The following is a 26,335-nucleotide window of genomic DNA, read 5'->3' as shown; positions in this document are numbered from 1 at the left end:
GGACAAAGATGTAAAATATGATAGAAGTTGACTTCCCTGATCCAACTGTGTTACAGTACAGTACATCAGTATCAGAGAAGAATCTCAGTGAGGACAAAGAAAATACAGGACTGCAGCTGTTTAAAAGATATGTGGTGTGAAATTAGGATAGAAGATATCTGGATCCTGAACAAGCCCTGTCATTTCCAGTGGAGCTAATCAGGTAGGTTCATAATTAAATGCAAATACAAAGCGGTTATACCATATTGTAGTTAGGATAAGTGAAGATCCAGTTTTTATCTATAATGTATTTTATTTTTTACTCTACTGTACATAAAGAAACAGCTGTGGATCCAGATGAATCAGAATAGGAGTGACTGCTTCCTGTGAATTTACATCATCCAGATTTATTACAGTGACTCAGATGTTGCTCCAAACTGCAGCTCGGGAGCAGAAAGGTGGATTAAATGAATCATAGGCAAAATCAAGATGCCACAGGAAACTAAATATGGAGGTTTTTATTCATGTCATGGCTCTTTTTTATTTTATTTGTTTAAATTTACTGCAGTTTTCTAAGAGGATCCATCTTGGTGGTGGACACAGGTCGTGTTCTTCGTGCCCTTCAAACCTTTTTTCAATGTGTTTCATCTCTTTTAATTATGAACTCTGAGGAGGTGAAGGATGCAAAAACATTATAGAGACTATTTCGTATTAAATGTCACAGGGCTAATGCAGAAAAACCAAAACATACATTTCATCCATGTGTTTTCAACATGCTGCACTCAGGGTTGAGACCCTCCTCCTCCTCCTCCTCCTCCTCCTCCTGCGCGCAGCGCGGCCAGGCGCCTCTCCAGAAAGGCGTGGTCGGTCTGTGACGTCTCCAAATGGACAAACCTAAAATGTGGCGTTTTGAGCAACGCAGAGAGGGTGAAGGGGAAACGTTACTGAAATATCAGGAATGGGAAAAAAGTTCTTTGAGGAATAACGCGGTGGAATAAACGCCGGGTGCATGTGGTGTCCGTTTCTAGTTTCACTTTTACGCGTTCACTGACTGTTTGTGTCGGTTTCGGAGAGACGCTGAACACCGACTGAACTACAGCAGCAACAGCTGGTCACCAGCTGAACTGAGGGACAGGTTGGTGACATGAAAGAATATGATTTAATGTCTGATTGTTGGTGGAGAAAGGCAGAGGGAGAGTTTGAAACTGACCAGGACGGTCGGACAGGTGCAGCTCTGCTCCTGGTCGACAGTTTGATGAGGACAAGCTGCGTTCAGGAGCTTTTCGCACTTTCTTGGAGAAGTTTACGCGGCGTTTTGTAGCTTCAAGGCTTCATTCAATGAATGAACGGACACATGCTGCTTAAAGGGCAAAAGATTAGGTTTAAATTAAGGAAACTTTGTCACTGAAGAGCAGGTGTGTCAAAGATGAACCTGAAGAATTAAGATATAGATATTACATTTATATTTTAATCAAGTGACAACAGCATCTCCACCTGTAGATCTTAAAATGTGCCGTGTGTGTGTGTGTGTGTGTGTGTGTGTGTGTGTGTGTGTGTGTGTGTGTGTGTTCATATATTTGTGTGTATATATACACACACAAATAGTAATTATGTGTAAAATCATTGAATTCGGGGGAAAAGAGGTTTTGGATGTTTGGTTTGTCATCAGTTCAGTGGAACAGTCAGTCTGACTTCACTTGTCTTCCTCTGACAGAAACAATAGAGACATCAAATATTAGTGTGACCACCCTCCTTCCTTTTTATGGCTGCGCCTTGTTTCTATCAGGGAGGAGAAAGTCTTCCCCTGTGTGTCGTAAAATGGAACATGGTGTACACCAGCTCAGTGGAACTTATTTTTATTACTAATTTAGTGAAACTAGCCCGGGGACAGCATGTGTAAAGGCTGATTCTGGTGTTTACTATCAAAATTCACTGTGTTGCATCTTTTAATCTTTAAAAGACTAATGTTTGGAGCATTTTCTGTCTCATATGGAAACAAATATGAATAAAAATTAGATTGTGAAGGAAAAACTCTCACAGAGATAAATGAGGTGCATTAGATTTAATTTACAGAGTTTATAGTTCACACAGTTTAGTTAAAACATTTCTGATCATCCACCCTGCAGCCACTAAAGCACAAATTACACATCTCTGCAGCTGATGTGCATCCAATTTATTAAAACGATTACAAGCCGTCAGACACTAGGTGCAAGCTTTCTCTCAAAAACTGTAGTTAATATTCACATTAGGTTCACAAAATAAAAACGCCAAGTAAAGATCAGCTCAGGGTTTAGTGCTTGTTCCTCTGCAGCAGCATCAGGAGGCTGGAGCTGGCAACAGGTGGGGTAGTGGTGGTGTAGGAAGGCAGCAGGTGCAGGTTATTCAGGGCTTTGTACGTACTAGTGAGCAGCAGGAGGGATGAGAAGCTAGTGCAGTTTTTAGAGGATGCAGGTAATGTGAGTAAAGCGACGGTGGAGCTCCGGACGTACAGTATCGCAGGTTGTTGTTGTTGTTGTTGTTGTTGTTGTTGTTGTTGTTTTGCAGGTAAACCGTAGACGATGCTGTTACACTGACGTAAGTCAGTGACGTGTCTGAACCCCAAACGTGACTTTAATGGGTTTTTAACTTTACCTGTCTGTTCCTACACACGCTTCCATTTCAGATTCTGCTCATTTTATCACAAACTGGATTTTTAAAAGTTCTTTTTTGTGAGAGACGTTTGGTTTCCACTCTAATCTTTTGTCGCTTCTGCTGATTATTTTGTCACATCAACAAAACCAAGTCTATCTGCTGCTGTTCTCTCGGCTCTGCAGTCGGTGTCGGGGAGGATGTGAGCCGTGCAGCCTCCTCTCTGCAGCCTTGAGTCTGCTCGTGCTGTAATAATAATCTGGTTGTTACTGTAAATACCAGATTCCTGTTCCACTCATGAATAACTGCGCTGTGGGGGAGTCCGAGGTATATCTGTGTTGGAGAGGGGTTGGGAGGACAGAGGGAAGTCCTGTCTTTACAGAAATAAGAAGTTGGACTTTGAGGACATCCCCTTTCCATTCTTCGGGTTTCACCCACGTTGAAAAACATTCTACAGGCCGGCGCTGAATACTTGTCAAGGTCATGCAGCTCAACAATCCCGATCAGCGCCCCCACACTCCCACCCACCCCCACAAATCCAGAAAGCTCTCTGTCCGGTGAGAAGTGACTGATGTCATTTGAGCCACTTTAGTTTCACTGAAGATGTTGGAGAGCCAGAAGAAGAAGCAGTTCACGAGGCTGAGGGGCACAAACGAGCCAGGATAAATGTTTGTATCTTCATCCTGTCGAAGACTTAACTTATCCCCCCCAGTCTTTTTTTTTTTTTTTTTTTTTGCTGACCTCCAGTGGCTAAACTTTGCACTAACTTCTCACCTAACCAGGAGCCAGAGGCATCACTGTACAACTGTTGTTGTGCTGCTTGTGAAATTGTGCGCATCTTTAATTTTAATCCTTGTTCAGTATAAAAAACATTCTTTGGATCAGCTGATGCTTGAGAAACAGTCTGACTTCAGGATGTTTTTCACACTTTTACCCATTTTGTTTTTCGCTTGTTGAGCTGAATAGTGACTAAAAAGAGAATTTTGCACCAACATACACTAAAAGTAGTAAACGTGGTTTGACCGACAACAGCTGAATCTTCAAATCAGCTTAGTCTTTACTATGAATATGGACTTGTGATTCTGTAGAACCGTCTTTTGATGAGCAGCTTTCTAAGCTGTCTGGTTGAGTTCTGTGTGAGGGAAGCCTGGTGCAAAATGTCTCACAGAGCAGAAGGTGTAATGTTAAATCAGTCAAATGACAAAAAGTTATCATGCTGTGATGAACTTTCATCCTTTAACTGCTTTTATGCAGTAATGTATAATTTTATATATTAACCTGCTGCAAGCCGTGTGATGCAGTAAATGCTGATTCTTCACCAGTTATTGTTTACAAAGCTGTTGGTGAACATGATGCACTTTAACCACAGAGATAAGACACATAGAAAACTATGTAAACCTGCACCTGTAAAGCCTGCTCACAAAGTCAAGTGATAAACGAGAAGTTATCAGGTTAAACTTAAACTTCATCCAATGTTTTCTTCTTCTTCTTCTTATTGTTGTTGTTAACTGTGAGAATAATGGTTAAAAATGCAGATTATCATTTTCCTGACCGCTAAACGGTATTCTGTTTCATATACTGTATATTCCCTTAACTCTCATGACAGAAGAGCATAAAAAGTCCCATTCGCATTTTAGAAACTGGAACCAGGAATTTTAAGGACATTTGTGTTTTATACTGCATTAAACAACTTCTTGTTTTCAATATACTCCCTCAGTTTTGCTCAATATTTTCATTTTTTACATATTATAGCTGTGTCCGTTAGTTTCTAATATTCTATTTTGCAGAAATCTCCACATGGCTATTTTTTTTAATTAAGTTTGACAGTATCATATGAGTATATTGAATCGAATATGCAGTCTATTTCCTGGAGTACAGTGCTGGCAGGTGACAGGTAAAATGCCTCCAAATCCTGATGCTGTAATCAGCCTGTCGATTCTGCTGAAGCTGCTTTCCGCTCAGCTCCTCTGAGCTGGAAGCAGCTCCGTGCGTCTCCTCCTGCTCCCATGTCGTCTGTCGACCTCTTCAATTCAGCCGAGCTCTGCTGCTGCAGCAGATCCTTGTTGGCTTTGTGCAGCCGAGATAATGGAGGAATAGAGGCTGGTTAATGGTTTTGGTGGGGGTCTTTGTGTTCCGGTATGTGCTCCTGGCTGGGAGCCTTGTTCTGAGGCGAGATGGGTCTGTGCTCCTTTTATACACAAGAAATAAACACGTTTTAATAAACTGTCCTGTCTGGAGAGGGATTGTATTTTCAGTCACGTTAAGGTCTCAGAGATTCCTTGTTGCTGACTAGTGCTTTGTTAAAACCTGGAGTTCTCCACTGTAGGTGGACGTGTTTTATGAAGACACAGACTGTATCTGTTGTCGTCCAGACACAGTAGGAGAGTGGCTTTAAATATGAGTAGAAACACATTTTTCTCCAGTGTGAACTTGGTCTTGGATGAACTTTAGTCCTTTGACTGGATTCTGAGGGTTTTCCAGGTTTGTCTGGCGCGTTCATTCATGAATCACAGTGGTGCCAATAGATTTCAACATTTTTGGACCAGATACTGAAGACCAGATTCTGTCCATTATGTCCAAAGCTGTTGTCTGATGTCTTTGTCCGGAACACAAAAATAGAAACAGATAAATAATAACTTTATAACTAATTGTTAAACAGCAGTTACCTCGAGCCAAATGTGTCAATGGTAGATGAAGTAATGACGTCTGTGAGTGATCAGAAACTGTTCTCTGAACATGTTTAAATGAAAACAGTCAGCCAGATGAATGGCTTCATGTCGTTGTTAGAGGTGAAACAATTAGTAAGTTAATTGGTAACGAATAGAGGACGAGGTAGCAACTGAATTGTTGAGTCATTTTAAGCAAAACTGCCAAAAAAGTGTTGATTCAACAACTGGGGAAAGCAAACAATGAAGAAGACTGAGTGTTAGAGTAGGATCCTGTGAGACACTAGAATAAGATGCATTTAGATTTATTTTAGTCTGATGTTAAAAATAGTCAGAACTTCTACTTCACCTGTTTTCATGCTAGTGTCTTTAGACAAGATGCTGACGACACAAGTCAAACAGTATTTAATTATATTTTCAGATCTGTGATTTGAAGTTAAAATTGTTACTCACTGACAAACACTGATCAGTCACAACATTAAATCCACCTAGTGGTTTTAATATTGAGGTCAGCGTGTGAAAAATGTAATATTCGTCATGATCAATGATGAACGTGTGTCTGGACACAGGGTACTTCACAGCGTGTGGGGTCAGAACATTTAAACCATCAGGACTTGAAATCAGATCTGAAGACTAAATATGTGACTGTTTGGCTCTGGATTATTTTCCAGTGTGTTTCCTGGTGGTACGCTGACCTTTGACCTGTCATGCTCGGGGGGTGTGTTGTTTTGTTTACATATCTGTTGTATCCCAGTTCAGTTGGTGAGCAGGTCACAGAGTTCCTCAGTGACACTACAGGTAGTAGAAGTACGCAAACTCGGTACTGAGTAAGTACAAGTATACTTCCCCACATAATACTCCACTACAAGTACTACTACTACTATTACTATTACTACTGCTGAAACACCATGTACTGAATATGTAAAAAAAAAATAGCTGCTTTATCAATTTCCAGGTGAGTTTTACATTTGAAGGTAACGCGCCGAGTCTTTAAAGGAGCCGGCCTGTGTGGTGTTCAGGCACAGTGCAGAGTGTAGGTCATCCGAGTGCTCAGAGCCCAGAGGTAGCATTTAGTGTTCCACATAGTGTAGTACCTCAAAACTGTACTGTACAGTACACGAGGAAACATCCTCAGTTTCTAACCAGCTCTGTAAAGAGATTTACTGGGTTTTTACAGAGTTGGACCTCGTGGCCAACAGGAGTACAGCAAATAAACAAATCGATAAAATTCATTTTCATTTCATCACCACAGAGGAAGAAGTTCAAAGTTTAGTTTTTCTGTCCTTTTAAAGATGGTTCGCAAACTAAAGGTAAAATTAGTGTAAAAATGTGTTTGTTGGCTTCTGTTTTTATTAATTAATTAATTTTTTCAGTCTAATTTCCTGTAAATTGAAATGATTATTATCTCTGTCTTCTGCCATCCAGTTAAATAAAGCTTTACTTAAAACGTTTGCTTCTACAGCAGCATCATCCAGATTTTAGCTGAAGCTTTAAGTCTCCTCTTCTCTCCAGGAAACAAAGCTGTAGCCTGTACAAACTGTTTCTGATCTGTTTCAACAGAAGAACTGTCTGCAGATATTTAAAATGCTCCTGTGTTTTGTGTGTACAGTAGATCTGTTAAAGCAGAAAAGCCCAAATCTTTACGGCCCTTCAGGTCCAGCAGCCTTAACAACCAAATCATGCACATGACGGTGGAATAAAAGATAGAGCTGCATTAAGACGGTGTCCTTTGACCCTTTGTTGCCTGCCTGGTGGTTTACCATGGAAGGCTGCCACGAGCGCCAGTCTGTCCAAAGCTCAAACTCCTGACAAAACAGCATTCTGCATATTCGAGGGGTAAAAGCCAAAGTGTTGAGACACAGAGCCTGAAGAAGTAAGTGAGATGTTTAATGTCTTTCAGTCTATCTGTGACTGGTAAACTGTTAAACAAGACTTTTTAACAGTGAGAGGCTGCGATTAATCAAGTAAATTTAGGCTCGAGTGTTTGATTGTTGCACGACTGAGACGATACAGTGTGAAATGTCAGCCACGAAGTAGGCAGTTACTTTTCTATAATTACTTATAATATTGTGCATCTCTGTAACGGTTAAATGTTCTGTCATACAGCCAGGTTCGTATAAAAGTAGAATTCAGCTCTGCTGTTGTGCTGTTTGTTATTTATAGACCTTGATCTGGTTACATTTAGCTTTTCATGGACACAATAACATTTTCATTTTGCATATCAGTTCAGATTTAAGTCGGTTAAATACCCACAGACACTCACAACAGCACAATAATCTGAACCTTGGAAGTAGACACAAAACATTCTTGCATGATTGCATTGTGAGTGTTGTGTTGGATGAATTGTTATTTTATTGTTATATTTCAGTCCCTCAATGGGATTTGAAATACAACAACATGAAATTCATTTAAAAGTAATAAATCTGAGATGCAAAATTGAGTTTAACTTGAAAAAGTAGAATTAATTTAATCAAATACAAAACTTTGTTTAATGACCGTTTATAATAGAAATAAATAGAAGTCAACAGCAAGTGGGCCAGAGTGGATTCCACTCTGGCCCACTTGCTGTTGACAGTAGTCAGATAAAGTGTGTGGTGGTTGGGAGAAGTGCCTTGTCAGCTATTTTTATATTTAGTCTGAGTCCTACAATCTAAAGTCCATGTAAGTTTGTCAGATTTATTCAACCTTTAGTCATGTATTTTAAAAAAAGCTGGAAAATGTAGTTTTATCCCCGTTAAAGAAAACTTTAAACATTTTAATCTAATTTCAGTGAAAACATTTATTTTTGTCATCATATGACTGACTATGATTGTTCTGTGTAATTGATTGTTTCTGTTGACTGTTTTATGGAGGTTGAGGTGGTTTTATTAGCAATAATGAATACTTTATTGATCCCCTTGGGGAAATTAATAAGCACAAATTAATAAGCACAATAAAAGACAATGGACACAAAAACAGATGAAACAAGGTCTGGAAAGTTACAGGAACAACCTCAAATCAGTGTAATCTACAACACCTTTTAAAAGGTTTAGGCTCAATTGGAAATGAGTCTATTCGAACCCAAAACCGTCTTCTAACCAGCAGATGTGTAAAATAAACAACACGTACTTGACATTAATTAATTCAGTCAGTGAGACAACAACGACCATTACGTTGTGCACGCTTTACTTTAGCTTTAACTTCTGCATGTTTACTGTATGAAGGTAGAAAACAGCAGCTGCTTCAACTGACTATTCAAAGATGCTAAAAAAAAATTCTGAAAAAAAAAATGTAGTTAGATGTAGGATACTGATAATTAACTTTACATCAGCATCTTCAGCACCATCCAATAAAAGGACATTACCATTATGTTTGGAATAAAATCCAGTCTGTAGAGTGTTGGTCTAGGCCTTGTGGTTTACGAGAGACAGCCTAGTTTCACCCGGCTGATGATGTGTTGTTGTAGTAATCGAGAAGCATTAAGTGAGTTTACTTTAGGTTCTGTGTGTCTTGTTGTACTCGGGTGTTCTTGGATGAAGTTTTCTAGATTTTAAACTCTTGAGTGAAACTGAGAGCTGTGATTTGGTTCTTGGAGCGATGAAGCTTGGACACTGTTGAGTAACTAACGTTTGTGTAGTGTAGTGGATTTAATGCTATGATAAACTCTACCTGTGTCACTTGTCTTTACCTGTAATGCCCTGGAGCTAATGCCTCTTGACTGTTCTAACAGCTTGATAATGATCCACTCATCCTGTTCATGTTTCATATCAATGCTGCACAATAAAAGTGCATAGAAGTGTTTAATCTTGACTGTGTGCCATGTTTTATCGTGTACATTCATCTAAAATATGAGACGCCTCACTTCTATTTGTGCTGAGAAGTTTTAAATAAAGACAGAAATATCCAAAAACAGCTCTAAACCTCCTGCACACACTAGCTGAAGAGTTCCTGAAGAGTTCCTGGTTGCTGTGCTGTTGATCCTGGCACTAATTAACCAGCTCATGGTTTGGTTACAGTATTCAGCCAGCAGGCTGATCATTCTGTGCTTTAGTATTGAGTCTCTGGAACAAATGTTCATGGATGAAATACTAGTACACTGTTAATCAATGCAGAGCTGTTACCTTTGACACAGCAGGAAAGCTGTTGCATCATTTGACCTGGTTCATTAAACTCTGAAGGTGCATGTGCTGAATAAATCAGCTTGTAAGAAATTCTCTGGGGACATTTGACATGTTCAGATGTCACTAGTCATTCATTTACTTTACAAGATGCCTCAAATAATAATTTTCTTTTTTTTGTTGTGAGTATTTTCGGGCCCCGCCTCGGCCCAGGAACCATTGAAAACTCAGTAACTTATTTTATATTCTGTTATGTTTTATGTCTTTTCCTCCACATCTTCCTAAATTTAAGCCACACGACAAATTATAGGACTCGAACTATTCTAACATGACTTGAAGGGAGTGGGAGGAGCTACAGCCCCAGGTGTGTTGAAATAAATGCAGGTACAGAGACGTGTTCCTGGAAAAGTTCTGTGGTGGAAAAAAGGCTCAAAGCAAAACAAAATGTGTTCCGACTTATCTTGTTGTGTCTGGTCTTCTTAAAACAGAAAGTGAAAAGATAATTTTCCTCAAAAGGAGAAATAAAGATATTAAGATAATATCTTGGCCAGAACAGTATCAGTACAGTATGAGTGTCGTCAGCACATCAACATTAGTGCTCCAGAGCGGCACTGTGGTGTCAGTCAGGCCTCCTTCTTTCTACATTGATATTAAAGTGAAGTGAATAAGTTTCGTCTCTACAGTTGATAATAGATCGGGATCCCCACAGCATCAGACACGAATTAAAGTCAGTTTCAACCTGTGTGAAGATGTTCTCATCACGTGCAGATGCAAAAATATCTTTAGAAGATGTAAACAGCAGGGATGGAAGTTAGAAAGGATTCGTGCATCCCCTCTAATCTTTGTGCTGAGAGGTCGTTGTGACCAAGTCATGGAGTACGTATGGAGCCCCGAGGTCACACATGTTGCTACTCGCTTGTACTTTGTACTTGTTCCCACTGTTCAAAAAGTTTACAGCCACGTGGCAGCTTCATGCTACATGATTTAGAACTTTAACATGGTCCGATTAGCAAACTCATTATGACTCAGAGAACATATGAATAATAAATGTCTGTCAGATTTGAGTCCAAAGTGGTGGATTGACCGACGGTTACTGGGAGACCTAGTTGGGACCTTCTTCATTTTAATCCATGTAGCAACACTTAAGGTGCCAAATCTGTTTTTATAGAACTGATGTTAGTGTTTTGTTCTGTTTGTTGTTTACTTGACACTGTTTTGTTTCCCTCTGCTACAGGACTGGTTTGCAGTAGATCATGCAATAGAGGTCAACTGCCCCTGACATGGCCTCCTCCCCAGAGCTGGATCCTGACCCGTTACCACTGCTTCAGCTTCAGGAGGTGGATTCCAGTAAAGCCTCAGAGAGGCCGGGCTCCCGGGGGCTCCTGCCCACAGCATACAGCCCTCCACTGGGCATGGACAACCACACAGTCTGCATTCCCTCTCCGTACACAGACAGTGGCCACGAGTACAACAACGGACACGCGTCTCTCAATTTCTACAGCCCACCTGTGCTGAGCTACACCAGGCCGCCCATGTCCGACAGCCAGTCGTCTCTTTGCCCCCCCCTCAGCCCCTCAGCTTTTTGGCCGTCCCACCACAGTCACACCAACGTGCCTTCACTGAGCCTGCGGTGCCCTCAGCCTCTCGTCTATAATGAACCCAGCCCACATGTGCCCTGGCTGGAGCCCAAACACCACAGCATGAACCCCAGCAGGTGGGAATACTGTCCCCGATCGAGTGGAAGTAGAAATACACAAATACAAATACTAATATTTAAAGACGTGGTACTTACTGTGATCATGGAAACTGCTGCTAACTCACTAAAAGTGTATGTTCCCATCCATCCAAGAGGTGTTTCCCACTGCAAAACATTCTAGTTGCAGTGTAGAGTGGTTGATTCCTGAATCTCTACCTGCTTCAGATTTAAAAACATTAACGTCTTAATAATGAATGCTGCCAGATTTCTGATGCCATTTTTCCAGTTGACTAAAATATGGTTGTGGAGACATTTTCAGGAGCCGACTACCTGTTGCAGGACTAATGGCAGGTGAATGACAGACTGAATGTCAAGTTGTCCCTTCTCACCACGTCTGTTTCTTCCTGCAGCTCCATCATCGGCTGTAACAAGCTGCTGCGCAAGAGATCAGAGGACGGGGGGGTGGAGGGAGTCAACTCCTCCTCGTGTTCGTCTGCAGCAGGGAAAGCCGACATGCACTTCTGCGCCGTGTGTCACGACTACGCCTCTGGGTACCACTACGGGGTGTGGTCCTGTGAAGGCTGCAAGGCATTTTTCAAGAGGAGCATCCAAGGCATGAACTCTCTCTGCCTGTCTGTGTATTTTCAGTTGTTCCTTTTCTCAGTGCACTTAACGATGAACTGTTATATTTTATTTTAATCAGGACACAACGACTACATCTGCCCCGCCACAAATCAATGCACTATTGACAAGAATCGACGTAAAAGCTGCCAGGCCTGCCGCCTGCGGAAATGCTACGAAGTGGGCATGATGAAGTGCGGTAGGCTGCTTTCTTTTTAATTTGGGGCTCTTATGTTTGGTCGTCACATCACAGCACGTTTAACTTTGAGAAAACCGGCTGGGTAGTGTAGGCTGTGTAGTGGTAACATCACCGCCCAGCTGTGGCCTACCTCCAGTAGACAGGACCCCTTCACACCTACCCTGCCTTTGCCTTGTACCTGCCAAACGACTAAATGCAAATATACAGGGTTCTATAGTTTCTGGTCTTTGTAATAATAAATAAAATAAAGCCCATGTGCTGCACAAACCTGTTGTTTCACTGCATGTGACTGGTCCTCTCTTCCTCCTCCTCTTCCTCTGTATTCACCAGGTGTGAGACGCGAACGCTGCAGCTATAGAGGAGCCAGGCACCGCCGTGGTGGACTCCAGTCTCGGGATTCTGCGGTCAGGGTGGGTCTGGGTTCTCGAGCTCAGCGGCACCTCCACCTAGAGGCTCCTCTTGCCCCCCTGCCTCACGCGAACCACGTCCACCACACGTCCATGAGCCCGGAGGAGTTCATCTCCCGCATCATGGAAGCAGAACCTCCGGAGATCTACCTCATGGAGGACCTGAAGAAGCCCTTCACGGAGTCCAGCATGATGATGTCCCTCACCAACCTAGCAGACAAGGAGCTGGTCCTCATGATTAGCTGGGCCAAAAAGATCCCAGGTAAGATAAGAATTTAATAAATTAAAAAAAGAATTAATTAATTAATAACTGCTTTCATCAACAGAGGTAAAAGCTCCGAACACGCTCGGCACCAGTGAATTAAAACGTTTGAACATACTGAGGTGGAGAAAATGTTTTGACTGAACAGTTTTCTGAAGTATTAGTGAATCAAGTGATTAAATTTAGAGACAACTTTCAGTCAAGTCATCAAACGGTTCCTGTTTGTGTCTTTACTCACTGTGTGATCAGAGAGAATCACGTCAGCCTCATGAAAACAGTTCGTCAGCTGAGTTTTGGTTTATTCACAGTACCTGTGCTCACTGGGATGTTACTTCCATCCTTCGCTGATCTTAAAGTGGTTTATCCGTAACACTGGATCTGAAACGAGTACTTTTTAATTCTAAGTGTGAAGCCGGTCAACGTTTGGCTGTTTCCTCAGGCTTCATAGAGCTGAGTCTAGCAGATCAGATCCACCTGCTGAAGTGCTGCTGGCTGGAGATCCTGATGCTGGGACTCATGTGGAGATCAGTGGACCATCCTGGAAAACTCATCTTCTCTCCAGACTTCAGGCTCAACAGGTGAGAAAGATGCTTCAGCTTCTGGATGAGGATGTAGTGGTGGAATAACTGAGATCATGTTCAGAGGTGATGAAGACGTGTGGTCAAGAACCAGCTTTAGTGTTTTTGTGAAACAGGTTTAGTTTGTGCTCCCACATATGAAGGATTCACTGCTGGTTACTGAAGATGTTGCTTCACTCGTCTTTAAGTTCAGTCCAGAGTCGATTTACTTCACTGAGCTTCTGAGTGAATTACTTCTTACTATATACTTCATGTGTCATCACTTGATAACAGAGGTTCAAACGATCCATCAGTCGACAGTTCATGAAATCAGCTCCATCACCAACATTTAAATGCGACACTGTAGTTTTCTGGCCCTTCACCCTCACTTTACTACCTCACTGTAGTTGTACTTCCTGATGAACCAGACTTGTCATTTATCAGCAGCATTGGAGCCACATGTTCTTTCTGGTGTTTGAATTGAAAGAATGACGTCAGGAGGTCACGTTCAGACTATGAGCTGAAACTCTGTAGTGCAGATGAACTGTGAAGACACTTTCTCCAGCACGAGGCCAAAGGTTCCAGTACAAATTCGAATTTACCAGATAAGGTTCCATTAAATTCACATGAGAACAAACAGAGCTGGAGTCTTCCTGACGGGTGGGGTGAGTGAGTTTGACCTTTTGTTTCCCCACTGTCCTGGAAACTATCACCATAGGCTTAGCTTAACCTTGATGTGTGTTCACAACACGGCCTTATTGTTCTCTGTGGAGTGGTCGCTGTTAGACAGCTCAGGAAAACATCCGGGATGTAAATCCACCCTTAATAAAACCACACGGTTAATTAAAGAGTCAGACTAAAAGGGGTTTTACGTGTTGGCTGGTTGCTCTAAACAGATTTAAAGTCGGAAAAGTGAAACGATAACAGGACCGTGATGAATGTTTCTGTAGCCAATCAACACTTTGAAGATTGTTTTTGGAGCAGATACGAGGAACCTGAGAAAGGATGCTTTCTGCCGTTCACTGAATAAATTAGCATCGCTGTGGGGACACGTGGTCGCATCTAGATCCTGAGGTTATTTAGCATCTCTGATGTGGTTGGTGTGTTAAAATCAAAATATCATCAGCAGCAGCAGTAAGATACTGGGTTCATGGGATCAGTGCTCTGTGTGAAGTAACAAGCTGTAGACGAATGATAACGTCGCCCAGAGCTCAGCTTCACTTCACTGATGGTTCAAGCTAATTATCAGGCGACAATAACCCCAAATAATTGAACTTAAAGTTTTAGATTTGCACTTGTTTTCATTTTTGCTGAATACAAACATGAATTAAACGGAAAAGATATAAAAACATATCTAAAGTTTGCTCTGTGTGTGTGTTTAGGGAGGAGGGACAGTGTGTGGAGGGCATCATGGAGATATTCGACATGCTGCTGGCAGCCACCTCCCGGTTTCGAGAGCTGAAGCTTCAGAGGGAGGAGTACGTCTGTCTGAAGGCCATGATCCTCCTCAACTCCAGTGAGTTCACTTTATAATAGTTGGGTAGAGGTTCAGTGAGTATTTAAAATCACAAAACGAATCAGAGGCTGTTCGTTGAATTCAGTTTTAAAGGGTTCATTAGTTTTCAGAGTGGACGTTTGTTCATAATCCTAAAATCCAAAGTGTGGAAATAAAACTGCAGCAGATAAAAGTGCTTTTACTTGACTTATTATTATTACTGTTGGACGTTCGTTCACCTGAAGCTGCCCTCACGTGGTCCATTAGTGCTGTTTCAGACAGACCGTCTCACTCTGTCCTGAACTCTGACAACACACAGTTGTGCAGTGAGCGTTCGTTTGTTGTCCCTCATAAAAACAGCAGCTGCACAGAACATTATCAGGACACCGGGGGAAGATAAAACGAGACGCACGCTACCTGTATCAAATGTTTACTGCGCTGCCTTTAGTGCAGATTAAGGGCTCGATAGAGGCTTATTAAGGTTTTTAGCCAAAGTGGAACCAGATCCAGGACATAACCGACCATCACAACCCAGCATTTAGTGCTTTTATTACATGAGGACTGTTTGCTGCTAATTCTACTTCTGGAAGTTGACATTTTTACTGGAGTTGGCCTTAAAGCAACTTCAAATAAAAATAATAAAAATAAATAACTCAGTGGTCGTTGGATAACAGTCTATTGTCGATCATTTGAGGGAGTGTCGCTGTAACGCTGTGTCAGCATGTAGTGAAAACACATCTGAGTCAGGACGCATCTAAATATTGACTGATTCAAACTGTAAAAACTCTACCTGTAAATCACACCAGACTGTTTCTATTGATCCTCCCAGTAAAGTCCTTTGCAGCCTTCTGCACACTCAGACTTTCCCCCTGTCCGTCCCCCAGCGCTGAAGAAGACACTGTACAGGTTCCATTAATGTGATCGAGTTTAACATCGTTCTCTTCTCTGCAGCTAAATCTGCGTCAGTGCAGCTGAAAAAAAAAAAAAAACAAAGAACAAATTGTGCAAGAAGTGAAATCGAGTCTCAAAAGTCAGAAGAACAGAGAAACGTTAAGGCGTCGGACAGATGCAGCGTTGCTCAACAGCCCACACTGTGTGGAGATTTACTGCTGCTGCTTCTCTCCAGGGGCCATCTAGTGTTACATCTGGAACGTCTATTAAATTAATTAAATATAAACTAACTGCACTTTATCCTTAAACAGTTTTTTCTCGATGGTGATAGTGATTCATCGTTTACAGCACTGACCACGTTCATGCTCCCCAGAGGTTGAACTGATTCGTATTAACTGAATGTTGGATTTTAAGTTGCCCCACTCACAGGAAGAGAGAACCTACTAATATACTAGAAACATAGAGATAATTACTGTTAATAATCGATCTGAAAACATCTGGAAGAGAAATTCTCCAGATGCACATTTGTGTCGTCTCCTCTGCCAAAGTCCTCTGTGTCGTCTCTTTCAGATTTGTGTACCAGCTCCTCTCAGACAGCCGAGGAGCTGGAGAGCAGGAACAAGCTGCTGCGTCTGCTCGATTCGGTGATCGACGCTCTGGTCTGGGCCATTTCCAAACTGGGCCTGTCCACGCAGCAGCAGACTCTGCGCCTCGGCCACCTCACCATGCTGCTCTCCCACATCCGCCACCTCAGGTACATACGCAGACGACAGGCGTTTACACACCAGACAGCTCCATTAAACAAAGTCGCTGTTTTATGTGAGGATGGAAAAAGACAAAGGTGATCATTTAATGCAGATCCACAGTGAAGGTGCTCTAAAAAGTTCATTTGAAGTTCGGAGCATCTTGAACATGGCACAAAACTGCAACGTCCCCGGTTCAAGTCTGGATCTGGGACCTTGGTTGTTGTCTCACTCTCTCTGTCCCCATGTGTCCCGCCGTCCATGGAGCCTGCAGATGATGAACGGGTGGAAAGAGCAGTTTGCAAAATGTCTGTTCAGTTAAATCGACTTTGATCCACTGCTCAGAGTCGCTGTGTGGTGAATTAGCATTCTTCTGTTTTTTAGAGACTTTGTCACTTGTGTATTTCTCTTCTCTGCAGTAACAAAGGCATGGACCACCTGTCCACCATGAAGAGGAAGAACGTGGTGCTGGTCTACGACCTCCTCCTGGAGATGCTGGACGCCAACATGTCCGGCAGCAGCAGCCAATCGTCGTCCTCGCCGAGCTCAGACATGTTCTCTGACCGACACCAGCAACCCCCGGCTCCGTCTCACCTGCAGCCAGACCAGGACCACAGCCCCGCTGACCACGCCGCCGCCCCTACACACGAGCCTGTGGAAGCCGTGATCCTGGACCTGCAGTCCACACCTCGACCGCAGAGTTCCCTGGTGGCTCACGTGGACAACAACGGGTAAGATCCAGGTGTTTTTAATCAGTAAAAGAGTAAAGACGACGTGTTTGGTTGGTTAGAGCCTCAGACGCTTTTAGAAAATGTTGAACTCCCAACAGACACGTTCTCATGTCTTCACTTTCCCCACAGCTACATCCATTCGGAGCCGTGGTCCCTGGATGCGGAGGATGCGGGTCTGTCGGCGGGAGCGACAAACTACATCATCCCTGATCGAGTCGTCATGGAAACCACCTTAGAGGGGAGGCAGGACTAAACATCACAAACTGAATCTTTTCCATCCTCCAAAGATCGAGAACAGGAAATAGAAAAGGATTTTTTTAAAAAGAAAACATTAAGTGCTTTTGTGAGGTAAAGTTAGTTTTTTTTCTTATTGCTGATGTTTTTAGTTTTTGAAAAAAAAAAAAACATTTTTAATCGACTGTTTATTGTGAACGTAAATATTTCTTGTGAATGTGCACTACAGTGGGTGTTCCTGGGAACATCGCTGAACCTCTGCCAGTCAGTTTGTGCTCCTCCTCCTCTTTTTTTGATATGCACTATTTGTACGTCTTTTTTCACCTCGGTGTAACATCCAGAACAAACCACCCACAAACGATCTGCAGTGACTTCTAAAGGTGCATGTGGTCGACACGGAGAACATCCATTTGTTAGTCGGGCCCGTTTCCTGTTGCACTGTGCTGTTTGTTCACTTCTACTGTGTACTTTGGTGTTTTACTCGGTGCCTATTCATCCAGGACTTTTCTACGCTCTCTGTACAAACTGTGTCAGCAGTATGTGGCCTTTTAACCAGAAGACTGTTAAAGTAGCTTCTTCTCTGTTCGTCTGGTTAAATCAAGGCTGAATTTACACCGTAGGACGCGGCGCAGATCAGATTTGATCTTTTTACTGTGAAGAAGGAACTAGTTGGCACAGAACGTGGAGAAACACACTGTAGTTAATAAAAACTGAGCCTCAGCTGTATTAGAAGGGAAAGTTAAACTATTACATAATGTAAAATGGGATTTAATCAAACTTTATTGATTTATTAAGCCTCCTGAAGCTGGTGAAGTCATCAGTGGTGTTTGCTGTAATTTATGCATCTTCCCCAGTGAAGAAGCAGCTCGGTGGGAACATCAGTGCAGAACATGTTTCTGTTCTTCCTGGTTCTCCGGGCACGTTGATCCGTCTTTGTAGGGTTTCAGTTCCTGCACATGTAAAAACTCATGTTTTAGGACAGTTTGCTGACGTTTCTCTGGATAATTTTCACTCGGTTGAAGTCAAAGTTCCACTTGATTTGTTTCAATCTGGCCAAAGAACGAAAACAAACGCTTCACTGTTTTGGAAAAACAAACGCACCATTAACATGTTTCTTGGACGTCGAGTCTTGAGCTGCGCCACTCGTCTGTCAGTATAAATTCAGCCTCGGTGCCAGATTCTTCTACCACTGCTAATAGACACGTGTTCACTATCCTTTCTTTCCTGTTGTCTGTGACTTGTACATGCATGAACACACACATGCAAACAGCAGATCTGAGCCTGTGAGCGCTTAGCGAGGTTCTTACAGTAAACGTTGAACAATGAATCATGACAAACAGGTTTATTGTTACAATCTATACATCCCATAAATAAGAGTTCACAAAATAAATCTGACTTTACACACTTTTGTTGGTTTGTTCTGTTGGCCGACATTTTACATTAGCAGTGTTTGAATCTCCTCCATATACACGTTTACATTCATGGTCTACTCCGAGTTTGTCTTGTTACAGTCCTTCAACAGCGTAGTAGAAGAGTCGGCAGTCAGGTAAACCCACACACACACACGTTACAGTTTCAATCACACGCTGGATTTTTTACTAATAAGTTTTCTTGACCCCTGCAGGATCTAACTGGGACATCTGGGGCTAACGTGGACGCCACTTGGTGAGTAACGACTGTTCAGATTCATTAAGAGACATATTATTACAGTTAGTGCAGAGCTTTTACCCCTTTTAGCCGAACACGTTGGGATTTTGACTAGTTGTTGATAAATTAAGGCTGCGTTATGTCAGCGTGTTCGAGTTTCTGCCCCCTAGTGGTCAAAATCACTTAATGTAGCTTAAATCTGGAGATCTGTCTCATTAAAATCTTAACAACCACATTTTTCAAACAACTGTAAAGTTTAATGATCACAGGAAAATAACAGTATTTTATTTGCTATTAGCCTTCGATTTAAATGTTCACTGCCATAATTAAATGTTCTGTTCTGGCCATTTACAAGAAGCTAATAGAAACTCACTTTGACATGCTTTTGTTTGTGGCACAGGGCGATAGTTAGTCTGATTCAGTGCCACATGCAGAATACACAAACACAATCATTTACTTCTAAGTAGTTTTATATACAAAGTTATTAACACCATTAAAATACAGTTATGTGATAAAGTGTGATTGTTGGCTACAGAAAGGCATCTGCAGAGGAGTCACTGCCATAATTTAAAAAGACATAATTACACATTTTAAATACTCTTAAACTTTTTTTCATTTCTGTACAAAACCTACGATCGAGTGGCTCCACGCTGTGAAAAACAGTAAAAATAGCTGCAGTGGTAGAAAAGTTTGTACCGATGCTTTGGTGAAAAGTTCAAAGGACTCGTGAACATACAAAATATTTTTTGTTAAAGTCGGGACTTTAACTGACAAATGCAATGATGACACACCCTGTAATATGGCTTCTTTATAAACCTGTTGAACTTTACAAATAATAAATACATCTTTAAATACTCCAATAACATGTAGTTCAATCAAAAATACAAACAATCAAGGACAAAGTGTTGCAGCCTGTCACTGTCCCTTTCTGTCCCCTCATCATGTGGGTGGAGGACCGTTGGTGTAACGCAGCATCGGGTAGAAGGACCGGGCAAAGTTGTTGGACAGTGTGCAGCTGTAGTCCTCTTCAGACAGAGGCACCAGGCAGGCCAGAACCAGCAGCACGACGAAGAGCAGGTGCAGAGGGAAGGCAGCTCGGAGCACCCGGTAAAAGAAGGGTCGGTGTGGGGAAGAATCCCTCCGCTCCTCCCTGCAGAGGACAGACGAGGTTCGTTATATATATTGTGAAGAGCTTCTTTAACATGTTTGTCTCCTCCCTCTCTGAGCCTGGTGGTGCAGGATAACTTCCCGTTTGTGCTTTAGAGGTGGAGAGAATCCACCTCAGGCTCAGCTCACTCCAAACGTTGGTTTCCACTGCAGTGTGAAACCAGCGTTTAAGGTCCACGTCCTATGTTCATCTGCACCCAGACACTGGAAGTTGAAGCCTCCACATCAAAGAGGAAACCAACGTTTGGAGTGAGCTGAGCCTGAGGTGGATTCTCTCCACCTCCTAAAGCACAAACTGGAAGTTATCAGATCCACCGGCCTGAGATGAAGGAGCACAAACAAGAAATCACTTAAAACCTGAACCTTTGTCAAAACTGGCTTCAACCTAGAAGAAAAGAACAAACTAAACATTGTTCTTTATGTTACAACAACCCAGATTCACCCTCAGGACCAAAGATGTTCATGGTTTAACCAGAGGAGACTGAACGACTAGAGGAGGTGCTCTACGACGTGTTAAACATAAATCTGAGGTGAGTGTGAACTCTATCAAATATTATTTACTCCATGATGCAGTGTTGGTTTTATTTCTCTACAGGTACTGGTTCCTGACAGAGCTGCGTCCACCACAACATAAAGAAGGTAAATGATGCATGTAGCACTAGTGTCCATGTTACTCCTCAGAACCCGTCTCTAATGCATGTAGTTAATAAAACTACAGAAATCTGCAGAGTGAGACTTAGTTTGTTTTGTGACTCGAATCCTTCTGATAATTTACTGTTAATAGAGTAGTAGTAGTAAGTAGAGTGAACGTTACCTTCTCACTGCTGCTCGTCTCACTGTAGCCGCCTGTCGACCAGCCTCCTCCTGAACAACAGGTGATGGTGTCAGTGTCCAACAGAAAATGATTCATTTATTATGAGTTATGTGCTAATTACACATTAACATATCACTGATAAGTTGATAGTGTAGGAGTCCCAGTGGACATTTATTTTACTGTATGTATTTGTAAATGTAAAAACTGTAAATGTCTACGAGCAGCTTGTGGAGACTGAGCTTCACCTTGTGCAGTGGAGAGCAGAGTGTTCCCAGGCCGATGCTATCCATCTCACAGCTGCTGGAGCAGGTTTCCTACAACAGTAAACAACACATCATATAAAACTGGTCAAACCGGTTCAAAGTCAACAGGCTCAGAGGTCAATTGGTGACAGTTCCCTTACTGTGCTTTTCCTACAGAAGATAACATCAGAATGTGAACAGTCGACCAACATATTTCCCTCTGATAAAGACGTGTTTGGACAAATTGTTCAGAGATGAGATCACAAATGTCTCTGAACTCTGTCTGCAGTCAAAGGTCAGGACATCCAGTTCAAACTTTGGACTGGTACTCAGTCGGTGTGGATTTTATAATGAGCTGATTGAAGTTCTCCTCATGTCTCAGTCCTATTAAACCACATCAGACTTACCTACATCAAATAGTGATCTAGTAAAGTCAAATTATAAACCTGAGTACTAAAGTACTAAAGTTCTGGTTTTAATGTTCCATTACGTGATTTAAAGGTGCAGTACCACTAAATATTGAGAGTTTGTGATTTAAATTATCTCCTAATTCTAAACATGTTTCCTAGACAGTAATGTAACGACCACTGTTTTGCTGTGATGAACCCGTCGACTGCTCGGTACAGTTTGTCACTTATGTTTTAGAAACTGTACAAACACAGTAACGGCGTGCTGCTGTTGACCTACCGTTCTCTGCAGTGTGTGCAGGTCAGCAGCCACCTGTCGCAGCAGCAGACACAGTTTGTTGCCGATGACGTGAACCTTCTCTTTGGCCTCGATGCTGTCCTCTCCAGTGGCCTCCAGGAGGAGCTGAGAGGAGATCTCCTGCAGTGACGAGACCTGCCGCTGGCGACTGTGCAGTTCCTCCTGCAGCGTCTGCGGCAGAGAGTGACGAGGGAACAGTGTTTCATACAGAGTCTGTATTTATGTCTGGATGTTAAATAAAGCACATATATAAATCATTGTTAGAAACTCCGCATAATAATTAATAATACATTTGTCTGCTCACCACCAAAGTGTCTCGGCGCTCCATTGTGGCAGAGTGAGAGGTCGACAGGTCCTTGGCGTTTACAGAACAAAGTTTGTTCTCAGCCTGAGCGAGCCACATCAGCAGAGAGTGCAGCATCTGGTGAAACTCCTGGGGATGGAGATGATGCAGTGAAACTAGAGCCTCTGATATTGTGTCGTTCCTCCTACTACAAGCAGAAAGTGTCTCCGTGTCTCACCTGACACTGCATTAGAGCAGAGTGCAGCCTCCTCTCCCAGCTCTCCAGGCCGCTGCAGGCCTGCGTCCAGCTGTGGTTGGCCGAGCCGAGAGCTTCCTGCAGCTCCCTCAGCTCGGCGCTGTCGCCCCGCAGAAAGTGACGGCTGCTCAGGTTGACTGAGATCATCAGACACTTGTAGCTGTTGAAGGTTTTCTGCATGTCCTGAACAAAGAAAGAGGGATGAATTCATTTGAAGAGGTTTTACAGCCTCGTCATCTCTGAGTGGCTGCAGACTGTTACTGTACTGGAAACATCCAGTGTTTTTACTTTGAACAGTCTGTTAGAGGTGCAGCGACAGGTGAGCCTCATTATTACTCTTGTGATATAAATGTACATAGTATAACTTCCACACTGAGGTTTGTATTAGCTCAGCTGGTTTTTGTATGAACTGAACCTGGTTCCAACATCCTGCTGCTCTCTGACGTGTTCTACTGTTGTTACCTTCAGTTTCCTGATGTTGACTTCAATGTCTCTGATGCTGGTGGACGGCGCGATCCGTTGCAGCCTCTCCAGCTCCGGCAGCACCCTGCCCAACCAGGAAGTGACATCACAGAGGTCAGAGTTCAGCTTCTGCCACTGCTCCAGGTCCTGCTTGATCCCCGTGTCACTGTCGAGCTTCTGTGCTTGTAGCAGCTCCCAGCGTTCGATCACCCCTGAGGAAGTGAGCAGGTTCACATGTGCTGTTTCTCTAACTTATGGTGTAACTGTGATTACTTCTTAATTTATGAGACTTTTGTGTGAATGCTGATTAAAACAAGACTCTCACGTAGAAAACAATCAGCTTCTGTATCATTTTACATCACAGCAGATACAATATGTTATTTTACAACTTGTACATCCTAAAAGCTCCATCAGATTTTTTTTTCCCAGAAAATCAAACAGTGTGACGCCTCTCGCTCCTCTTTGTATCTTTGTCACTTTACCTGTGCTGGTCTGTTTGTCGGTGGTTCCGCTGGTCAGACCGACATCCACCAGCTCCTCCTCATCATTCAGGATCAGCTTGACTCTCTTCACACTGTCGATGCTGCCGCTGCACTCCGACATTAGCTTAGCCTGAACACAGACAATGACATGGATATTTTATTTATTATATATTTTATTTATTATATATTAAAGATCTATAACTAAACTCTGTGTGTGTGTGTGTGTGTGTGTTCGTCCTTACGTAGCCCTGCTGGTGGAAGGGAGTGCTGGTGTGTGTAGGAGACGAGCTCAGGATAATTTCTCTGGGAAGGGTTAGTTGCCTCTCCGGGGAGCCAGGTTGGTGCCAGCTGGGCGGGTCAGTCACTGACTTCACTGAGGAGAGCGAGAAGAACAAAGATTAATAAAAGCAGAGTTTAATTAATGATCAAAAACATTAGAACTGTTAAAGAATAAAGCACTGAGGCAGAAGAAGAGAGAAAACGAGTAATAATGAGAAAGTAAAGACCTAAATTCATCCCTGAGGCATCACAGCGTGTTATAATTCACACATGCAGGAAACAGCATTAAAACACAAACACGTTTTAAAAGTAGGAGTGACTGAGCACTTCTGCAACTGAAAATACAAATGGGGCAAATCAAGTGCAGGATGCGGGTCCATAAGCACAGACATGCAGATGCATGCAGGAGGCTGAGTGCCTACCCGAGGCTGCGTCCACAGCTCTGACAGTGGCTTTAACAAACGACTCTGAGCTTTCTGTGACCTTCACATCTGTAAAGAAAGTGGACGTCAGCTGTGTCTGACAGCTGCTCTGTTTCAGGAACAAGTTCAACATTTCCTACTTTCCCAGCAGTGTTTGGTTATTTTTTAATTTCACCTCATTTTAGGAACAAACCTGGACGCACCTGAAACTTTACAACATGTCCTAACTCAACTTTCTGTTCTGTGTATCAACCTCAATTCAAACCAACAGCTGCAGTTTGTGCTTAAAGCACTAAATAATAAGCAGCTGTCATTACCTGACAGAGCGCTGAAGAAGGTGGCATCTTCATCATCCTCATGCGACGATGATCCTCCTACATCAACTGTGTGGTCCCACTCCAGTGGGATGGAGTCCACGCTGACGGGCGTCTCTCTTCCGGACCGCTCTAGAGGGGGTGCCAGCAGGTGGCACATGACCTGCCGTTCAGCTGAGGCCCCGCCTGCTGCTGGAACTTCCTCGTCTTTGTCCCTCGACTGTCTCCAGTGCGTCCCATCGGTCAGATCAGGTGAGTCGTCCAGGTCTGTGTCACGGTCTGAAGATATCCTCTCCTCCTCCAGAAGCTGCACATCAAAGCAGAGGACAAAGAAACTGAGTGAAACGTGGATAGAACAGGATCCAGACTAAAAGCTGCTTCAGTCTGACTCCAGCACTTCAGGCTACTGACCGGGCGTCTGTTGACGAGACGGTGGTGGAAGCGAGCCACCCTGCCGAACACTTCCTGGCAGTAGGAGTGGAGCTCCTCCAGCTCGTCCTCAATCAGCACGGCGTCCAGAGGAGCACTCTTCTGGATCAGGTTCTCCCCAAATACAATCAGAGCATCGATCTTGTTGGTGTTCAGGGTGATCTCCTGCTGGAAGCCCTGAGGAGGGACACACCAGATAGTAAAGTTTTTAGTGGTCAAACCACAAATGTATTTAGTCTCTTATAAAAGTCTGACTTTAAATGCAGATCGGGCTTGAAAACGTCTCTGAGCGGAGTTACTGTGACCAGTAGGAGCCGACTTACGTTCAGCTGCCTCATCTTGTCTTCGATGTCGCTCTCAGAGAAGTGCTCCACGTTGGTGAGCTGGAGGTCCATCTCAGTCAGCCAGACCAGGATCCCCTCGCGAGTTCCCTCAAAGTCTTCTCTCTGGGAGGTGAAGTGCTGCAGGGGCACAGAGGACACAGATCTTTATTCACTTGCTGTTCGATAAACAGCTGGTAAATATATTACAAAGCAGCATTAACCCATGATCCAAATCCAGGACTGAACAGAACTTGTTGACAGGAAAGTCCAAAGATCCAAGTTGCAGTAATTTTCCAACCATGCAACAAAAGGTGAATTATGTGTTTTTTCACTTTGATTTTACTGATAAATGTCTTCACTGCTTTAAAAAGATATTTCAGCACTGTGTTTTGAGCACTGCTGACCCGTCTTCATAAAGATGTGAACAAGGTTCATGGATCCTGATCCTGCAGGAACCAACCAGCTAAGTTCTTTGATTACATGCATCTTTTTAAAGCTACAGAACCATCCTCCATCTGCTCAGAGCCACACACCACGATGAAACAGCTTCCTGCCAACGTGAAGCCTCGACACCGTCTGAGATGTGACCTAAATCCCGACGGCTTAGAGCCGAGCTGAGAGCAGGGAGACACCGCACACATCGTTGATACAGTCCGACGTCTAATTTCTGAATTCTGGCTCAGTCACCTTTTTATTTTCACAGTGTGATGTTATAATATACGTGACGTTTAAATGTGCAGTGCTGAACACACAGGAACACTAATCTTACCTTGAGTCTGCGGAGTACTGCTGCCACCCTCCTCTGCAGACTGTCCCACCGCTGGTTCCCCTCGTGGACCATGACTTTGAGCTTGCTGGCAGCATCAGTGCGGTTCTCCCGGGCCAGACGACGGTATTGTTTGTTGACCAGTTCCAGCTGAGTTAGGCGCTCATGAACCTGCCTCTGAAACGCCTGAAAGGGAATAAAAAAATGAGGAAACATGAGCCCACAGAGCAACTTTGAAAAGTGAGAGAGGAAAACACGATGGACAAATATAAAAAAGAGAGATTTCTCTTTATTGTAACATTTATATTATATTGTAGAAAAGTTAATACACAATTTAAATCTGTGAGGATTAACAGATCTTTTCCAGTATGTAAACCTGCCACAGGATCAGGTGTGTTTAGAAATCTAAACTATTTCCATCAAATCCCTGTTGCTGTGAAGATGAGTCCAGATTAACAGACACTAATCTGTGTCTTAATCCAGACAAACACATCACAGGTTACGTCTGTGTCAAAGCGCAGCTCCTCAGAGAGGAGAA

General features: G+C 42.9%; 2 protein-coding genes across 4 annotated transcripts in view; one reads left to right on the top strand and one right to left on the bottom strand.

Annotated features, from left to right (window-relative positions):
• The first annotated feature begins 861 nt into the window (after window positions 1–861).
• Window positions 862–19,716, top strand: esr2b (estrogen receptor 2b). 3 transcript variants are annotated; one of them, XR_003297410.1, is made up of 11 exons: window positions 6,990–7,146; window positions 10,605–11,084; window positions 11,477–11,679; window positions 11,770–11,886; window positions 12,217–12,555; window positions 12,995–13,133; window positions 14,495–14,628; window positions 16,069–16,252; window positions 16,661–16,972; window positions 17,102–18,752; window positions 18,831–19,716. XR_003297410.1 is itself a non-coding variant. In XM_026339187.1 (10 exons), exons 2-10 carry the CDS (start codon window positions 10,651–10,653, stop codon window positions 17,223–17,225), a joined length of 1,986 nt encoding a protein of 661 aa, XP_026194972.1. In that variant the 5' UTR covers window positions 862–1,114; window positions 10,605–10,650; the 3' UTR covers window positions 17,226–19,716. The 3 variants fall into 3 exon arrangements, 2 of the variants coding, with proteins under 2 accessions (XP_026194972.1, XP_026194971.1); XM_026339187.1 differs by lacking the exon at window positions 6,990–7,146 and adding an exon at window positions 862–1,114 and having other exon boundaries at window positions 17,102–19,716; XM_026339186.1 differs by having other exon boundaries at window positions 17,102–19,716.
• syne2b (spectrin repeat containing, nuclear envelope 2b) overlaps window positions 18,534–26,335 on the bottom strand; it is a 104,320-nt gene continuing 96,518 nt past the window's right edge. The window contains 14 exon segments of the mRNA XM_026340149.1: window positions 18,534–20,003; window positions 20,835–20,884; window positions 21,080–21,148; window positions 21,764–21,952; window positions 22,086–22,214; window positions 22,303–22,503; window positions 22,783–22,994; window positions 23,265–23,394; window positions 23,507–23,637; window positions 23,966–24,034; window positions 24,283–24,586; window positions 24,691–24,885; window positions 25,032–25,169; window positions 25,801–25,983. Of these exon segments, the coding sequence (XP_026195934.1) occupies window positions 19,793–20,003; window positions 20,835–20,884; window positions 21,080–21,148; window positions 21,764–21,952; window positions 22,086–22,214; window positions 22,303–22,503; window positions 22,783–22,994; window positions 23,265–23,394; window positions 23,507–23,637; window positions 23,966–24,034; window positions 24,283–24,586; window positions 24,691–24,885; window positions 25,032–25,169; window positions 25,801–25,983 (2,211 nt within the window). The 3' untranslated portion in view covers window positions 18,534–19,792.

Source organism: Anabas testudineus, chromosome 22, assembly GCF_900324465.2.
Source record: "Anabas testudineus chromosome 22, fAnaTes1.2, whole genome shotgun sequence".
In the NCBI taxonomy this organism is placed as follows: Eukaryota; Metazoa; Chordata; class Actinopteri; order Anabantiformes; family Anabantidae; genus Anabas; species Anabas testudineus.
Note: the sequence above shows the minus strand (reverse complement) of the source record. Positions and strands in the feature narration are given on the sequence as shown.

Bases quoted from the DNA above. Each gene is read 5' to 3' on its own strand.
- esr2b (XM_026339187.1), top strand. From the start codon at position 10,651: ATGGCCTCCTCCCCAGAGCTGGATCCTGACCCGTTACCACTGCTTCAG. The intron at 11,085-11,476 runs GTGGGAATACTG...TTCTTCCTGCAG, and splicing joins CACAGCATGAACCCCAGCAG to CTCCATCATCGGCTGTAACA. The intron at 12,556-12,994 runs GTAAGATAAGAA...CTGTTTCCTCAG, and splicing joins CTGGGCCAAAAAGATCCCAG to GCTTCATAGAGCTGAGTCTA.